Consider the following 19544-nt stretch of genomic DNA (forward strand, 5'->3'; position numbering starts at 1 on the left):
AGAACCTTGCATGACATAGCTATAATTTGGGTTCCTCTTTCTCATATGCATCAATTTGAACTTGCTCACATTAAATGTCATCTGCCATTTAGACACACGGAGGCATATTTTCAAAGCACTTTGGGAGGCTAAGTTCCATAGGTTTCTATGGAACTTTGGGAGGCTAAGTGCTTTGAAAATGAGCCTCACAGTCTTCCAGTCTCGTAAGGTCCTCTTGTAATTTTTCACAATCCTCTCTCGATTTAATGACTTTGAATAACTTTGTGTCATCAGCAAATTTAATTACCTCACTAGTTACTCCCATCTCTAGGTAATTTATAAATATGTTAAAAAGCAGCGGTCCCAGCTGGTGGCTATTAAAATGCTGCACCATATTACTTTGAATTTCAGTTCTGTGCTTGGATCATGTGATTTTGCAGTTCATTTTCAGATTGTGATGCGCTAATGCCGAAATAGCCCTTTCACTTTGAGTGGGCTGTGTCGAAATTGATGCTCGGCAGCTGCTAGTGCAGCTTAGTAAACAGGGGGGGTTAATTTCTTTTGTTTCTTTCAGGTCCATTCAAGTTAATGAGCCAAGCAATTTTGCACTTGCACTCTAACAATGAGAATTTAAATCCATTTTTATTGAAACTTCATGTATCAAGAGTGGATTCAAGAACCCATATTTAACAAGACAAGTCTGACCACAGTGCTTCATGCTGTGATAATGTCATGACTGGATTACTGCAATACTGTGAACATTGGTCAAACCAAAAACAATTTGTATCAGCTACAACTCTGCAGTATGAATGATAGAGGGCTGCAAGTTGTATTACCACATCATATTTAAAGCTCTGGCTTTGATTTTCAGAGTCCTGAGCCAAAATGGGCCAGAGTACCTAAAGAATGGAGGAGTGTGGAGGAGTGGCCTAGTGGTTAGGGTAGTGGACTTTGGTCCTGAGGAACTGAGTTTGATTCCCACTTAAGGCACAGGCAGCTCCTTGTGACGCTGGGCAAGTCACTTAGCCCTCCATTGCCCCATGTAAGCCGCATTGAACCTGCCATGAGTGGGAAAGCATGGGGTACAAATGTAACAAAACAAAAAAAAGAATGTTAGCCCTCTACACATCTTTAAGGCCTTTAAGATCCTGTCATGGAGCATCACTAACTGTACCTTCATCAAAAGAAACTGCACAACGTGATACCCACCAGTGAGCCTTCTCAATAATAGGCCTGACACTCTGGAACTCAGATTCAGAGGAGCTAGGTCAAATTCAAAACTACCTATATTTCAGAAAGCAGGTGAAAGCCAAGCTTTTCTCCAAAGCCTTTAACACATGTGGTGACTGACTACCCACTCATTTGATCCTGGGCTAGCTTATTGCACAGTCTGCAATTATTTAACTGTTCATTTACTTTGCTTTCAGTTTGTCCTGCCTATATATTTCAATTGCACTTGCCCTCTCATCTACCTGTTAAGATGTTTCATTTATTGTATTGTATTGTATTGTATTGTACAAACACCATAGCATCACACCTAGGTTATTTGAATATTCTAATGTGAGCCTATTAAGGTATGAAAACAGAAGGGGGTGGAGAATAAACACACGTCAAGCAATGTGGAATCCAGAGAGCAGCCTTTATTAAACGTATCCCACAAATGCAATAAATAAATACAGCCATCAAATTCTCCTGACAAACCATCATGCACCCCGAAATGGGCTCATTTTCTCAGAAACCTCTATCCCTGACCCAACCTTGTTGGTGCTTCTTCAGCATTGCCACGCGGCTTTGCAGTTCATCTTGAACTACTACTACTGAAAAGGGTATAAGCTAAATCCAAATACATAAATGTAGTTTACTCTGCAGAACTATATTCAAATTGCATAGAGTAGCCAAGTCACTTTGATCTTTATTTTCAAGATAAAATACCAAAGAAATTTTTCAAGTCACCACCATCCTATTTTACTGAAGTGCATTAATATCATCTTTCAAGTTCCCAGTCAAGATGTTCACAGGAACATGGGCCAGGTATTGCACATTGACAGCTACACCTTTTGGCTGTCATTCTTTAAGTGACAGTTTACATGTCAAATACATTGTCATTCAATGTCTGCCAATTTTAAAAAATAATTTTTCCCCTGGTTCTAACAATACCTATACATACATGGTTAAATTGCAGTTCAATATCTGTCAGCTTCATATTGGTAGGTTGCATTATGTAACTGACAAGTAGGTGTCATCTGGATAATTATGAATATATTCTGAGAATTATTTAGAGTTTAGTTCCATGTGACTCAGTGAAGCTGGTGAAGTGCATTTTCAATTCTTGGATTGTAACAACCAGCTCCCAAAATTTGGGCTGTGGTGGCTCAGGTCCCTTCCTGGCAGCGTCAGCTTCAGCTGCCCTGTGGCTGGACGTCTCACTCCGACCCTCGCAACAAAACAACATGAAGTTACATCCTGAGGGGAGGGAGGAGGAAGGAAGCAGGCAGCGGCTACTTATTTTAACTTATTTATGACATTTATAGCCCATATTAAACATGAATTAGGTTGAAACCTGGGAGCATTTAAAATCATTTTTTTCCTGTGCCTAGATCAAAAGAGAAAGATAGTCCTGCCAACAAAGGTATGCCTAGCATGCCTGCATGGGGGGGGGGGGATGCATTGCCCCCTCCCCAATCCACCTCAAGCCCCCCCCTTCTAAAAAATTTGTACAGCTGGCTATGCCCGGAGAGAGAGCCTGTCCTTATAATTTTCCAGCACACCATTGATTGTAACTCACAGTCCAGTTGTTTTGATGTCACCAATCTCTCCATAGTTTGTGTGTCCAAAGATTTCCAGTTGTATATTTTCAAAGAAAAAGTAGCAAAACTCTTCTGAAGCATAGGTTTAGATGAAAATATTTTGCTCTAGTCGGTTTGTGATTTTATTATCTTGGAATAGCCTGACTTTTCCAGATGCAGAGGGAAAACTGAGAATACTAATAGCAAAGTTGCCATTGGATACCCGAAATAAAATGGTTATAAAAAGTCTACACCTCATTGATCATTTTTTTCATATTTTGTTGTATCACTAAGACAGACTTGCATGCTTTTAAATGATGAGATATTTCCAATCTTAAACACATCAAACTTTAAACTTCATGGAGAAAATGTTTTAAAGGAAGAAAAAGCATAAACCAAAAAAAAAAAACAACTCCCTACTACTACTACTACTATTTAACATTTATATAGCGCTACAAAGCGTACGCAGCGCTGCACAAACATAGAAGAAAGACAGTCCCTGCTCAAAGAGCTTACAATCTAATAGACAAAAATAAAGTAAGCAAATCAATTAATGTGTAGATGAAAGAGGAGAGGAGGGTAGGGTAGGTAGAAGCGAGAGGTACAAGTGGTTACAAGTCAAAAGCAATGTTGAAGAGGTGGACTTTCAATCTAGATTTAAAGATGGTCAAGGATGGGGCAAGATGTAGGGGCTCAGGAAGTTTATTCCAGGCGTAGGGTGCAGTGAAACAGAAGGAGCGAAGTCTGGAGTTGGCAGTAGTGCAGAAGGGAACAGATAAGAAGGATTTATCCATGGATCGGAGCGCACGAGAAGGGGAGTAGGGAAGGATGAGTGTGGAGAGATACTGGGGAGCAGCAGAGTGAATACATTTATAGGTTAGTAGAAGAAGTTTAAACAGGATGCGAAAACAGATAGGGAGCCAGTGAAGCGACCTGAGGAGAGGGGTGGTATGAGTAAAGCGACCCTGGCGGAAGATGAGACGGGCAGCAGAGTTTTCAACCGACTGGAGAGGGGAGAGATGACTAAGTGGGAGGCCAGCAAGAAGCAGATTGCAGTAGTCTAAACGAGAGGTGACAAGGGTGTGGATGAGGGTTTTGGTAGAGTGTTCAGAAAGAAAGGGGCGGATTTTACGGATGTTGTAAAGAAAGAAACGACAGGTCTTGGCGATCTGCTGGATATGAGTAGAGAAGGAGAGAGAAGAGTCAAAGATGACCCCAAGGTTACGAGCTGAAGAGACAGGGAGAATGAGAGAGCCATCAACAGAAATAGAAAACTCCCCTTGAATGAACACTTGGTGGAAGCAACTCTGGAAGCAATTGTACTTGTTTTTGTTGGTACAGGGCCCTAATAACTTTGAACACCTAGGTTTTCAATATTGGACCTCAGTCTTCAAACCATGCCACAGACTTTCAACTGGATGCAATGAGGGTTCCATCTGGGCCACTGAATATTCAACTTTTTGTTCCTTAGCCATCACAGCAACTTTACGTTTGGGCTGTTGTCATGCTGAAAATTATGACATGCTGTACCAGTTTCAAATATCTTTCAAAGGGCAGCAGGTTTCCTCAAAAACTGTTTACTATTTTTCTACATTCATTGGGCCTTCTGTCTTCACAAAGTATTCCTGTCATTACTGATCAGGAATACTGATACTGATCAGGACGTTGATAGGAGTGTACTACCGTCTGCCTCGCCAGGATGAGCAGGTAGACGCAGAAATGATAAAAGAAATCAGAGACGCAAACAAAATGGGCAATGTGATAATAATGGGTGACTTCAATTATCCAAATATAGACTGGGTAAATGTAACATCGGGACATGCTAGAGAGGTACAATTCCTTGATGAAATCAAGGACAGCTTTATGGAGCAGCTGGTGCAGGAGCCGACGAGAGAAGGAAAAATTCTAGACTTGGTCCTTAGTGGAGCGCATGATCTGGTGAGGGACGTTATGGTACTGGGGCCGCTTGATAACAGTGATCATAATATGATCAGTTTTGATATCAGCCTTGAAGTAACTATACACAGGAAGTCAAATACGTTAGTGTTTAAATTTTTAAAAGGAGACTATGATAAAATGAGGAGAACGGTGAAAGAAAACTTATGGGGGCAACAGAGAAGGGTAAAAGCTGTACAACAGGCGTGGACGCTGTTCAAAAATACCATCCTGGGGGCCCAGGCCAAACATATTCCACAAATTAGAAAAGAAAGACAGAAGTCCAAAAGACAGCCGGCGTGGTTGAAAAGTGAGGTGCAGGAAGCTATTAGGGCTAAAAGAAAATGGAAGAAGGAATTGTCTGAAAATAACAAGAAGAAGCATAAGGAGTGTCAAAGCAAATGCAAGGCGCAGATAAAGAAGGCCAAGAGGGATTACGAAAAAAAGATAGCATTAGAGGCAAAAAAACATAGTAAAATTTTTTTTTGGTATATTAAAAGCAGGAAGCTGGCAATAGAATCAGTTGGGCCGCTGGATGACCGAGGGCTAAAAGGGGCAATGAAGGAAGACAAAGACGTAGTGGAGAGATTGAATGAATTCTTTGCTTTGGTCTTCACCGAGGAAGATTTGGGTGGGATACCAGTGCCAGAAATGGTATTTCAAGCGGACGAGTCGGAGAAACTTACTGACTTCACGGTAAACCTGGAGGACGTAATGGGGCAGTTCAGCAAACTGAAGAGTAGCAAATCTCCTGGACCGGATGGTACTTATCCTAGAATACTGATAGAACTGAAAAATGAGTTTGCAGAGCTACTGTTAGTGATATGTAATTTATCCTTAAAATCGAGCGTGGTACCGGAAGATTGGAGGGTGGCTAATGTAATGCCGATTTTTAAAAAGGTTCCAGGGGAGATCCGGGAAATTATAGACCGGTGAGTCTGACGTCGGTGCGGGGGAAAATGGTAGAGACTATTATCAAAAACAAAATTACAGAGCACATCCGAGGACATGGATTACTGAGACCAAGTCAGCATGGCTTTTATGTGGGGAAATCTTGCCTGACCAATTTACTTCAGTTCTTTGAAGGAGTAAACAAACATGTGGACAAAGGGGAGCTGGTTGTTACTGTGTATCTGGATTTTCAAAAGGCATTTGACAAGTACCTCATGAAAGGCTACAGAGGAAATTGGAGGGTCATGGGATAGGAGGAAATGTCCTATTGTGGATTAAAAACTGGTTGAAGGATAGGAAACAGAGAGTGGGGTTAAATGGGCAGTATTCACAATGGAGAAGGGTAGTTAGTGGGGTTCCTCAGGGATCTGTGCTAGGACCGCTGCTTTTTAATATATTTATAAATGATTTAGAGATAGGAGTAACTAGCGAGATAATTCAAAGTTGTTAACTCGTGACAGGATTGTAAAAAATTACAGAAGGACCTTACGAGACTGGGAGACTGGGCGGCTAAATGGCAGATGACGTTTAATGTGAGCAAGTGCAAGGTGATGCATGTGGGAAAAAAGAACCCGAATTATAGCTACGTCATGCAAGGTTCCACGTTAGGAGTTACGGACCAAGAAAGGGACCTGGGTGTCATCAGCGATAATACACTGAAACCTTCTGCTCAGAGTGCTGCTGCGGCTAGGAAAGCGAATAGAATGTTGGGTATTATTAGGAAAGGTATGGAAAACAGGTGTGAGGATGTTATAATGCCGTTGTATCGCTCCATGGTGCGACCGCACCTTGAGTACTGTGTTCAATTCTGGTCGCCACATCTAAAGAAAGATATAGTAGATTTGGAAAAGGTGCAGCGAAGGGCGACTAAAATGATAGTGGGGATGGGATGACTTCCCTATGAAGAAATACTAAGGAGGCTAGGGCTTTTCAGCTTGGAGAAAAGATGGCTGAGGGGAGACATGATAGAGGTATATAAAATAATGAGTGGAATGGAACAGGTGGATGTGAAGCGTCTGTCCACGCTTTCCAAAAATACTAGGACTAGGGTGCATGCGATGAAACTACAGTGTAGTAAATTTAAAACAAATCGGAGAAATTCTTTCTTCACCCAACGCATAATTAAACTTTGGAATTCGTTGCCGGAGAACATGGTGAAGGCGGTTAGCTTAGCAGAGTTTAAAACGGGGTTAGATGGTTTCCTAAAGGACAAGTCCATAAACCACTACTAAATGGACTTGGGAAAAATCCACAATTCCAGGAATAACATGTATAGAATGTTTGTACGTTGGGAAGCTTGCCAGGTGCCCTTGGCCTGGATTGGCTGCTGTCGTGGACAGGATGCTGGGCTCGTTGGACCCTTGGTCTTTCCCAGTGTGGCATTACTTATGTAATTATGACACTGCCACCACCATGCTTCACAGTAGGGGTGGTATTATCTGAATGATGTGTTGTGATGAGTTTGCACCTAATGTAAAGCTTCAAATTCAGGCTAGAAAGTTTTAATTTAGTTTTTGCAGACCTGGATACAGCATTTCCTGTTACTTTGTTAACTTCAAATTGGATTCAAGGTAGGTTTTCCTTCTTGCCACCTTCTCACATGCACACTGTGAACTGTTTGGGCTGTAGATGCCTGTATCTCTTTAAAAGTTGCCATTGGCTTCTTGGTTGCATCCTTGATCAGTCTTTTTGCTTGATAGCCAGTTTGGATGAATGGCCTAAACAGAAGCGGCAAAACTATAACCCTCACCCACAAAGGGAGGGGGGCATGACTATGGTGAGAACATGGAGGAAAAAGACACATCAGGATGGAGAGCAGGAGATGAGTGAGCCCTGTTCTCATGAAGAGAATACAGAAGATGGTGGGTACAGAAGAGAATTCCCACTGATAGGACCCTAGAATGAAAACATAAATGGAAAAAGGGGGTCCTAAGCTATTAGCAGAGGAAGCATCTGAGGTCTGGGAAGGGATTTTCTGCCACTGTAAAGAGAACAGTGAATAATGAGTAGAGGATTAAAGAAGTGATATTGACCATCAGTAAAGCTGAACTTACATAGTAACATAGTAGATGACAGCATAAAAAGACCTGCAAGGTCCATCCAGTCTGCCCAACAAGATAACTCATATGTGCTACTTTTTGTGTATACCCTACTTTGATTTGTACCTGTGCTCTTCAGGGCACAGACCATATAAGTCTGCCCAGCACTATCCCCGCCTCCCAACCACCAGTCCCGCTTCCCACCACCGGCTCTGGCACAGACCGTATAAATCTGCCCAGCACTATCCCTGCCTCCCACCACCGGCTCTGGCACAGACCGTATAAGTCTGCCCAGCACTATCCCCGCCTCCCAACCACCAGCCCCGCCTCCCACCACCGGCTCTGGCACAGACCGTATAAATCTGCCCAGCACTATCCCTGCCTCCCACCACCGGCTCTGGCACACACCGTATAAGTCTGCCCAGCACTATCCCTGCCTCCCAACCACCAGTCCCGCTTCCCACCATCGGCTCTGGCACAGACCGTATAAGTCTGCCCAGCACTATCCCCACCTCCCAACCACCAGTCCCGCTTCCCACCACCGGCTCTGGCACAGACCGTATAAGTCTGCCCAGCACTATCCCCGCCTCCCAACCACCAGCCCCGCCTCCCGATATTGACTAAGCTCCTGAGGATCCATTCCTTCTGCACAGGATTCCTTTATGCTTATCCCACGCATGTTTGAATTCCGTTACCGTTTTCATTTCCACCACCTCCCGCGGGAGGGCATTCCAAGCATCCACTACTCTCTCCGTGAAAAAATACTTCCTAACATTTTTCGAGTCTGCCCCCCTTCAATCTCATTTCATGTCCTCTCGTTCTACCACCTTCCCATCTCCGGAAAAGGTTCGTTTGCGGATTAATACCTTTCAAATATTTGAACGTCTGTATCATATCACCCCTGTTTCTCCTTTCCTCCAGAGTATACATGTTTAGTTCAGCAAGTCTCTCCTCATACGTCTTGTAATGCAAATCCCATACCATTCTCATAGCTTTTCTTTGCACCGCTTCAATTCTTTTTACATCCTTAACAAGATACGGCCTCCAAAACTGAACACAATACTCCAGGTGGGGCCTCACCAACAACTTATACAGAGGCATCAACACCCCCTTTCTTCTGCTGGTCACACCTCTCTCTATACAGCCTAACAACCTTCTAGCTACGGCCACCGCCTTGTCACACTGTTTCGTCGCCTTCAAATCCTCAGATACTATCACCCCAAGATCCCTCTCTCCGTCCGTACCTATCAGACTCTCCCCGCCTAACACATATGTCTCCCGTGGATTTCTATTCCCTAAGTGCATCACTTTGCATTTCTTCGCATTGAATTTTAATTGCCAAACCTTACACCATTCTTCTAGCTTCCTCAGATCCTTTTTTATGTTTTCCACTCCCTCCTGGGTGTCCACTCTGTTACAGATCTTAGTATCATCATATGCATAAAGTTGTGAGCATTCCTGAAACCTGTAATTCGTTTTGACTGTTCAGTAAAACCAACACTTATTTTGTAGCCTACTGGTGTGTTGACGTCGATGAGCCTGTTGTCGATGCCGGGCAATATGATAGAGTCTATTATAAAGAACAAAATTACAGAGTATATTCAAAAGCATGGATTAATGAGACAAAGTCAACATGGATTTAGTGAAGGAAATCTTGCCTCACCAATCTATTACATTTCTTTGAAGGGATGAACAAACATGTGGATAAAGGTGAGTCAGTCGATATTGTGTATCTGGATTTTCAAAAGGCATTTGACAAAGTCCCTCGTGAAGGACTCCAGAGGAAATTGGAGAGCCATGGAATATGAGGTACTGTTCTATTGTGGATTAAAAACTGGCTAAAAGATAAAAAACAGAGAGTAGGGTTAAATGGTCAGTATTCTCAATGGTGAGGTTCCCCAGGGGTCTATACTGGGACTGCTGCTTATAAACATATTTATAAATGATCTAGAGATAGGAGTAACTAGTGAGGTAATTAAATTTGCTGACAACACAAAGTTATTCAAAGTTGTTAAATTGCAAAAGGATTGCGAACAATTACAAGAGGACCTTACGAGACTGGGCGACTGGGCATCTAAATGGCAGATGACGTTTAAAGTGAGCAAGTGCAAAGTGATGCATATGGGAAAGAGGAACCCGAACTAGAGCTACATAATGCAAGGTTAGGAGTCGCCAACCGGGAAAGGGATCTAAGCGTCATCGTTGATGATATGTTGAAACCTTCTGCTCAGTGTGCGGCAGCAGCTAAGAAAGCAAATAGAATGTTAGGTATTATTAGGAAAGGAATGGAAAACAAAAATGAGGACATTATAATGCCTTTGTATCACTCCATGGTGTGACCACACCTCGACTATTGTGTTCAATTCTGGTCACCGCATCGCAAAAAAGATATAGTGGAATTAGAAAAGGTACAGGGATGGGGCAACTTCCATATGAGGAAAGGCTAAAGCAGCTAGGGCTCTTCAGCTTGGAGCAAAGACGGCTGAGAGGAGATATGATAGAGGCCTATAAAAATCTGCACCCTGGTTCATAAAACTATCTACAGCGAGGCCCCGGGATACATGACAGACCTCATCGACCTACCAATCAGAAATAGAACCGGATCAACACGAACATATCTAAACCTCGACTACCCAAGCTGCAAAGGACTCAAATACAAATCAACTTATGCATCCAGCTTTTCCTACATAAGCACACAACTATGGAATGCATTACCAAAAGCCATGAAAACAACATCTAACCACCTAAACTTCCGGAAATCTCTAAAAACTTACCTGTTCAAAAAGGCATACCCTACCGACCCTACTTAAATGCGTGAACCCTGTTATACTACAAAACCAAAGCACATAATGGACATAACGTAACTCTTCCTCTATACGATTCCCTAATGTGTTTGTTCCACATGAACCTCATTCTACGAGAACATCACTGTGTAACTGTTTATACCGGAATTGGCGAACGCCTTTACGGTACTATGTAAGTCACATTGAGCCTGCAAATAGGTGGGAAAATGTGGGATACAAATGTAACAAATAAATAAATGAGTGAAGTGGAACGGGTAGACGTGAATCGCTTGTTTACTCTTGTTTACTAGGACTTGGGGGCACGCAATGAAGCTACAAAGTAGTAAATTTAAAACGAATCAGAGGAAATATTTCTTCACTCAACAAGTAATTTAAAAAGGTTTGGGTAGCTTCCTAAAAGTAAAGTCCATAAACCATTATTAAGGTGGACTTGGGGAAAATCCACTGCTTATTTCTAGGATACATATACAAAAATAGAAAGTAGAAAAGTGAGTGTCACCCAGTACTATACAAATTGAATCTTGGGGAGACATCCCCAAGATTCAATTTGTATAGTACTGGGTGACACTCACTTTTCTACTTTCTATTTTTGTATATGTTTGCTGTGTTTTGAGAACATAACAAGTAGAACGCCTAATTTTTTGACAGTATTTCTAGGATAAGCAGCATAAAATGTATTGTGCTGTTTTGGGATCTTGCCAGGTACTTGTAACCTGGATTGGCCACTGTTGGAAACAGGATGCTGGGCTTGATAGACCTTCGGTCTGTACCAGTATGGTAATACTTATGTACTTATGATGTGGATTATTAAGCTTCCAGATACAGATGAGGGTGTGATGCCTCTCCAGCCTACCGGAAATAACGCCGACACCAGCCTGCACCCTGAACTACATATTGTATTATGGACCTGGCCTCACTCATGCTTGGTGGGGCCTCAAGGTAAAGCCCAGATGAACTTTACCACAGAGCCAGGGTTACAATTACCTTTATAACTATATGATGTGGCACTTGATATCTAACAAGTTGAAAGTATGTTCCTTTGAGGTCTCTTCATTATGAATGACAATTGTTTAGTAATTCCAAAACCTAAGGAAATTTTATGACTGGATTCTATTCCAGAGCATTTAGTTAAGTAGCTCAGTGGTTGTGGAATCATTTGCCTTTGGCTCTCAAAGGAGCAGATGACAATGTCATTTCATAAAGCGATTAAAATTTTTCCGATGGACATCAATAAATGTGAGGTGGGATGTAAGGGTTCTAAATATTGCTGTTTTGTTGAATTGGCTATTGTTTGTGCAAGCTCTGTGTTATAATGCACGTCTTTCTTGGGCAATTTAAAAATGCATTTTCTGGTATTCTGATCACCTGGTCCATTGTAAAGCAAGTTTTTGTAGCAGAAGAAGTGTCAATAGTAGAAACAAGCGTTGAAATCCTGCTATCACATGCACACCCAAGTTGATCTGAGGATAGGAATAAAGTGAACTCCAAGCTAAAAAGTTGAACTTGGTTCTTTTACACCTGATTTATTTAAAAAAAAAGCCTTGCCTTGTTTCTCAAAGAAAACAGCCTTTTTTCTGATTAACTGGTCTTTCTCTCTACAGTGTCTTGATAAACCATTGGTAGTTCTTAGCTTTAGAAAATCTAACTTCTGTATTTTATAGTTTATAGTTTATTAAGAAGCTTGATACACCGTTAGTGCAACAAAGGTTGATCAAAGCTGTTAATAAAATAAAATAAAAAATTACAATAAAATAAAAAAGGTAGAAAGGAATGCCAATTCCAATAGGACAGAAATCATTCATTCAAGGGAGAGGTATAGGGAGGCTGGGGTGGCTGGCCCCGTGACAACAGGTCAGGACCCCTCAAATGAGTGGGGTCATGGGTCTGAAGGCCTACTGGAAGAAATGGATTTTCAAGAGCTGTTTGAATTTTTGAAAGGAAGCCTCAGATCTAATAGAGGGAGGTCATTCCAGAATTTTGGAGCAGTAAAGAAAAAAGCCGAGGCGTGCGTAGACTCACAGTGGGCCATTCGGGGTGGTGGTGAGTCAGACGATGTACATCTAGTGATCCGAGATAGTGGTTGGGTGTATAGGGTATGATTGAGGAGGAAAGCTAGGGAAGTAACCCAAGGTGGAGGGCTTTGTGACAAGCAGAGTTTTAAAAATAGGCCAGTAGTAAAAAGGAAGTCAGTGAAGCTTTGCAAGTAGGGAAGAAGCATGATCAGCTCTATGAGCCCTACATAAGAGTCAGGCTGCCGACTTTGACCTGTTTGGCTTTTATAAAAGAAAGCTGTGGGATTGTTGCCTCAGTTTAGATTAGTCTGTAGACCTTGAACACTTTAATTCTCTCCCACCCAATATCTCATACACCCCCCTACCTCATATGGGCTGATCTATATTTAACTCTAACAACCAAAATGACTTTTATTTGACACAATTGCTGCAGTGCTCTTTTCTGAAGACAAACCATTTGCTTACCCCATGTATATCTAGATCCCTGCTCTGGAAAAAAAAAAAGGAAGAAAGAGCGTTGACTCAGCTCAGAGAAGAATTAGCTTCAATAAAAACATCCTTTCCCAGTTTACCAGAACATAATAACCCACCCCCACTCCCACAAAGAATCAAGCAACCCAAGAATAGATGGATTGCAGTGGGATTTGACAGTGTAACACAGAAACACCCACTCCCCCAAAAGGATACCTTTGAGAAACCTCTTATTTGCCGTGGGAAATGAAAATGCCACAGCGAACCCAAATTAGCTTTAAAGAAGCAAAGTGGCATCCAGTATACCAATTTTGTTATCAGCACCGACATCATGACCAGATCAACCAAGGACTCTTGGAATTCCCCTTGCTGCCAGTGAGGCGCTGTGGCTGGCACAACTGCACATTGTTTATGAAACCCCAGCTCATTGTCAAGTGGCACCTTTATCATGGCACCAATAGACAATATTGTGGCCCTTGATGCTACAACAGTTGGGATAAACAAAGTTATTGGTTCATCGTCACCAAGGCCAGAATGCACATCATTAGTCCAGCTGCAGCTCGAGATTTTTTTTTTGTTACATTTGTACCCCGCGCTTTCCCACTCATGGCAGGCTCAATGCGGCTTACGTGGGGCAATGGAGGGTTAAGTGACTTGCCCAGAGTCACAAGGAGCTGCCTGTGCCTGAAGTGGGAATTGAACTCAGTTCCTCAGTTCCCCAGGACCAAAGTCCACCACCCTAACCACTAGGCCACTTGATTTCTGAATAAAAGGGGCTGTTATCTGAGGCAAAGGCAGCTGTGTTGACATTCCATCTGAACAGCATCTGAGGAACACTTTGCCATCTGATGGATGTCTGCATCAGGTTGTATATTCAAAGCCATTTATATGGCCAGAAATGGCTACTAGTCATTTAAGACACTTGTCCAAGGCTAACTGGACATATTCTGTATCACTTAACCAGATTGTGCCACTGAAAATGCCTAGTTAGCACCCAAACCAAAACAGACTACTTTGGGGGCATTCCAGTGGCAGATTTGGCATTAGTCAGTTAAGCACCGATATTCAGTATTTAACCAGCTAGGGTAAGCTCATAAACAGGACCACATAAAACACAGCATTATCTTTAAGCAGTTTATTGTAGCCAGTTAAGTAGGGGTGTCAAATGGAAAGAGGAGAGTTGAGGAAGTCACCGCCTGCAAGAGCAAAAGTGTGACATCCTAGCAACTTGCTTATGAGCAACATTAGAAGAGGAGACTAGGCAAAAAGCTGTGCAAAAGAAAAGAGAGTGAATAAAATACAGCTGGAAAGCAGTGCACACAAACACTTGCAGTCTAAGCAACCAAGTGTGGGCTCTGCAAGCCCTGATGTTAAAGGCAGACTTAGATATTGTTGCTATCACAGAGATATGGTTCAGTGACTCCAAAGAATGGGATACAACCATATTGGGATATAGTCTATTTAACGATGGCTTGAAATTGGAGGAGTAGTAGTGTATTTGAAAAGTAATATTAAAGTGGTTAAATTGCAGGGGGCCCTGGAAAGAGAAGATGGAACCTCTATCCACACAGGTACTGTCTACAGACCTCCAACACAAATGGAGAAACTGGACAAAGATCTGGTTGAAAATATGCAAAAGCTGAGAATGAAAGGGGAGGTGCTGTTGCTGGGAGATTTCTACTTGCCAGATGTGATTGGAATGTCCCATCTGCAGAATCAGAAAGAAATAGACAGATCATCAGTGCCTGTCAAAGTGCTCTGCTCAGACAAATGGTAACAGAACCCATGAGGGAAGGTGTGATGCTGGACCTAATGTTCGCAATTAGAGAAAGTTTATCTAATATGTAGGTAATAGCTCACCCAGGCAGTAGCAATCATCACATAGTATAGTTTTATGTAAGAGCTAAAGTGGAGTGCAGATGCACAAAACTCAAAGTCCTAAGTTTAAAACATACTGACCTTAGTAAAATGGGGGAATACATGAAGAAAGATCTGATGAGATGGGAGGACATAAGTGAAGTGAAAAAATAGTCCAAACTGAAAGGAGCTATAAAATGGCAACAAATCATTATGTAAGGAAAGGAAACAAAAACAAGAAAAAAAGAATCTATGATTCTCCAAACAAGTGGCTGAAAAAATGAAGGCAAAAGAGGTAACGTGGTCTTGTAATGCAGAGGTGGCCGGTTCAAATCCCACTGTTACTACTAAAAAAGCAGTGAGCAAAAACAGTTTTGATTTCCCAGTTCAGGGAGAAAGACGGCCATTAAGGGAAAGTGCACGTCAGGGACTTTTTAAATTTGTATGAAGTCTTTATTGAACATTTCTCAAAACAGTATCACAAAATACAGCCCTCCAGAACAAGTAAGTCATAGGATAACTGATCAGCAAGATCTAAACATCCAGAAGTACCAGTGCACTATGAATGCTGGCCCCTCCCATGGCCAAATGCCTTCGATTTGACCGGGTTTGAGATGGCTGGTTCCAGTTTCCATTATCGCTGAAAAACGAAGTCAGCCATCTCAAACCCGGAAATCTATGCCATTTGGACAGCCCCAACCATATTATCGAAACAAAAGATGGCCGGCCATCTTTTTCGATAATACGGTTCCAGACAGCTCTTTGCGGTGCCGCCAAAATAGATGGCCGGCCATCTATTTGGCCGGCGCCGTTCGATTATGCCCCTCCACGTTACCTCTTTTGCCTTCATTTTTCAGCCACTTGTTTGGAGAATCATAGATTCTTTTTTTTCTTGTTTTTGTTTCTTTTCCTTACATAATGATTTGTTGCCATTTTATAGCTCCTCTTCCATTGTACACATGTTGAGATTTATAAGCCTGTCCCTATACGTCTTATGGCAGAGACCTCTTACCAATTTTGTAACCTCCCTCTGGACTGACTCTATCCTGTTTATAGCGTTCTGTAGGTGCGGTCTCCAATATTGCACACATTACTCCAAATGGGGTATCACCAGAGACTTATACAAGGGAACTATCACCTCTCTTTTTACTGCTGTTCTTCCCTCTCCTTATGCACCCAAGCATCCTTCTGGCTTTGACCATCGCTTTTCCTACTTGCTTGGCCACCTTAAGGTCATCAGACACAATCACCCCCCCAAGTCCCACTCTTCTTTCGTACACAGCAGCATTTCACCCCCTATACTGTACTGCTCCCTTGGATTCTTTTAACCCAAGTGCATGACCCTGCACTTCTTAGCATTAAATCTTAGTTGCCAATTTTCAGACCATTCTTCAAGCTTCGCCTCAGGGGTGTCCACCCAATTACAGAGCTTGTTATCCACAAATAGACAAACCTTACCAGACAGTCCTTCCGAGATATCACTCACAAAGATTTTAAAAACAGCAGACCCAAGGTCTGATCCTTGTGATACACCACTGATAACATTCTTTTTCTCAGAGCACACTCCATTTACCACTGTCTCCTCCCACTTATGGTGTCTATTCTCTTCCTCTTACCATCCATTCTGAATTATCTCATAAGAACTTTAAAATAACGCTAAAACCTGGCTTTTTACACAAGCATTCAATCTAGTATACTGAGGAGGTGAGAAGCTTGCGCCAAGTATCACTGTTTTCTCCCCTTTCCTCTCCCCTATCCATGTCTCCTCTCCTGTTACCCTTTTCTTCTTCCCACCCTATTCCCAACTACTGCTGTTACTTAGCAATGGCCAGAACATGCTGGAGTGACTAGAAATCCTTCCCGTTGAATACTGTAGTTCTTTTCTGGACTATTCTGTGTGTTTTATTTTATCTAGATTGTAAACTGCCCAGATCCATGAGTCAGCTTGGATTGTATAGCAAGTTTTAATAAACTATAATTATGCACATACATGTGTGCACTGCCCACGCTTTGCCCAAACTCAGCTTATGCACATGCTGACTGGCAAACTATGCACTTTCAAAGCATGGAATGTCCTTTCCCACTAGTCAGTATTCTATAAGAGGTTCATTGCATGCTCAAGTAGCCACTTACACATGTAAATGACAGGAATACCATAATTTATGTGCCTTTCTGCCTCTCAAAACTACGTGGTTCCTTATAGAAATACCCCCCCCCCCCCCTTAATGCTTTCAGATGATCACGTGAACTGAATGAAATTTCAAGTATAGATATAATGAAAACTAATTGATTTGATCTAGTAAGGAAACAAGGTAGTTTATAATTCAATAAATATTAAACTTGTTTTGCATTAAATCTTGTAGTACCATAACTGTGCACATTTTTGCTTTGAGAATTTGTTTTCTATTACTGTGCAGTTTGTGCAGAAGTGTTGTAATTTGAATTAATATTAATTTATACTAGGAAAATAAGTTCTTTTCTTTTATAGAGTGTACTAGATTTTAGATGGAGTAGACACATTGTCAAGGTTATTTGTTTTAGAAATTCATCCACTCCAATCTCTCTTCCCCATGTCTACAAAAAGTATTAACTGTGAGGCCACATTTCATATGTGCATATTCATGACATATAACAGATTGAGTCATATACATACACCTGCACTAGAGAGAGATCATTGGCAAAATATTGGTCATTCAAAAATTATAAAATTGCTTCTTACTGTAGCTTCTTTGATACAAGAGGACTATGGTGTCAGTGTATTGTAAAGGTGGCAAGGGAGAACCCCCCCCCCCCCCCCCATCTTTAAATCAGGGCCCATGCCTAAGTAGAAAGAGGTACCGTAGCCTAACAGGCTAGTCTAAGTTCAGTCGTTAAGGGCAGCAAATCAGCAAGGTTTTTAGGATATCTCTAATGAATATGCATGAAAAGATTTGTATGTGCACTACATCCAGTGTATACAGATATCTCTCATGCAAGATCTCTCTCATGCATATTCATTAGTTTATCCTGAAATCCTGGTCTGCTTGCAGCCCTCAAAGACTGAACTTTGACAAGCCTGGCCCTAGAATGTGACTAGAATATGACTAGAAGTGACAGAAAGCAGCTGAAAACCCTGAAATATATCTCTGCTGCCCAGTCTAGTAGAAATCCAATAGTAGACTCTAGTGAAATGATTAAACTTCCTCAGACACTTTTCTTTGTCATAAAAAGTGTGAAGGTCACAATGCCCTGTACTGACACAGACAACATCATGGGTTGCCAACATTTAAAAACCATTATCCCATTCCTACTGCATATCAAGTGTATTGAAGAGCAGTAAAGTGCCCCTGCTCCTGTCCACTGGTATCAGTAGTACAGCGGTTGTGTTCAAATGTGTATATTACAAAAACACAGATAAAGCAAAATAGATCAAAGTGGCAAGCAGCGTTCTGGAGAGCATGTTTTCTCAACACTTAAAAATCTGGGTACAGTACATTTCAAAAGCTTTTGATCTTTGAGAGAATTAAGTGCATTAAAAAAATGTTCTTCCTTCTTCACAGGTCTCACAATAAAAATACACTCAGAGATATACACCACAGAGCAGTCAGTATATATCCACTGTGTGTCAAAGTACTCTAAACATACATGTCCATGCTTTACATACAATAAGTAGAGACTGCATATATACACAGTAACAAGTACTATATAGAATGATATAATGCATGCAAATGTTTATATGTAATATGCATATTACACAAGATAACATGTAGTAATCATGTGTCTTTTCTGTTTACTAGCTGGTGTAGAGCTCTGTGTGTATTTTTAAAAGTTGTGCTTTTATAAGTCTCATATTTTGAAGCATAACTGGAAGAGAAGACAACTTAAAAGTGGCACAGGGTATGCAAATCACCTCAGTTCCTCCCTCCCACACTCACCTGTCGTCATTCTGCCATCCTTGCTCTCCCAGAAGCAAATCCCGAAAACGGTACCTGGGTGGCAGAGGGGGCACCTCGTTTTCCAAGTCCACCATTCTTTCCCCAGCCAGCACTCCCTTCAATAGCAGAAACCCTTAACGGTGGAAAAGGGACTTTTTATTCCAATCCCAAATGGGAAACCGACAAACTGACCAGGTTTCAGAGAGCCTGCCTGTCTGAGCGCTACAAGGATGCTTAGGAAGCTTCCCAGAAAGAAAATGATGAATGAATGAATGAAGTTGTCTTCCTGCCAGTGCCGCTTGCCTCTGCTTCCTTGATCCTCTCTTTTCTCAAGAGGCTTTCGCTACACTCCCAGATTTCTTCTTTCCAAAAGACCTCAGTACTGAGAATCGACAGCAGGCACCTCTTTTCTCCACAGTGTTCTGCTGTCCCTTCTTTGAGAACAACGTAGATTCCAAAGTAAAGCATACAGCTCCATGGTTCGTTTGCTCAGCTCCACCTTTCAGGCAATTTCCAGCATGATCTCCACCAGAAATTCATTAGCATATCAGTGCCTCTGCCACTGCTCCATCCGTGCATCTGAAAGGTAGCAGCTGTGCTAGCCCTATTCTTTTCAAAACCATTCTCTTTGTTGCACACATCTGTAAAACAAGCCCCCACCGGGGAGGGTCGGAAAGAGGAGGGGGAAGTTGTGCCTTCTTGTTCTCTTCTCCATCTTTTCGTTTTCTGTACTAGATTCTGCACTGGGGATTATTCAGGCAAAAATAACAGAAATACCTGTATATATTTATGTGCA

General features: G+C 41.9%; 1 protein-coding gene across 3 annotated transcripts in view; it reads right to left on the reverse strand.

The window, feature by feature from the left end:
- KCNT2 (potassium sodium-activated channel subfamily T member 2) overlaps positions 1-18843 on the reverse strand; it is a 1050204-nt gene extending 1031361 nt beyond the window's left edge. For all 3 annotated transcript variants that reach the window (XM_030206382.1, XM_030206381.1, XM_030206379.1), the window contains exon 1: positions 18749-18843. In XM_030206382.1, coding sequence (XP_030062242.1) covers positions 18749-18843 — 95 coding nt within the window. The remainder of the gene's footprint in view (positions 1-18748) is intronic.
- Between the last annotated feature and the right edge of the window lie 701 nt (positions 18844-19544).

Source organism: Microcaecilia unicolor, chromosome 6 (genome assembly GCF_901765095.1).
Source record: "Microcaecilia unicolor chromosome 6, aMicUni1.1, whole genome shotgun sequence".
Lineage (NCBI taxonomy): Eukaryota > Metazoa > Chordata > Amphibia > Gymnophiona > Siphonopidae > Microcaecilia > Microcaecilia unicolor.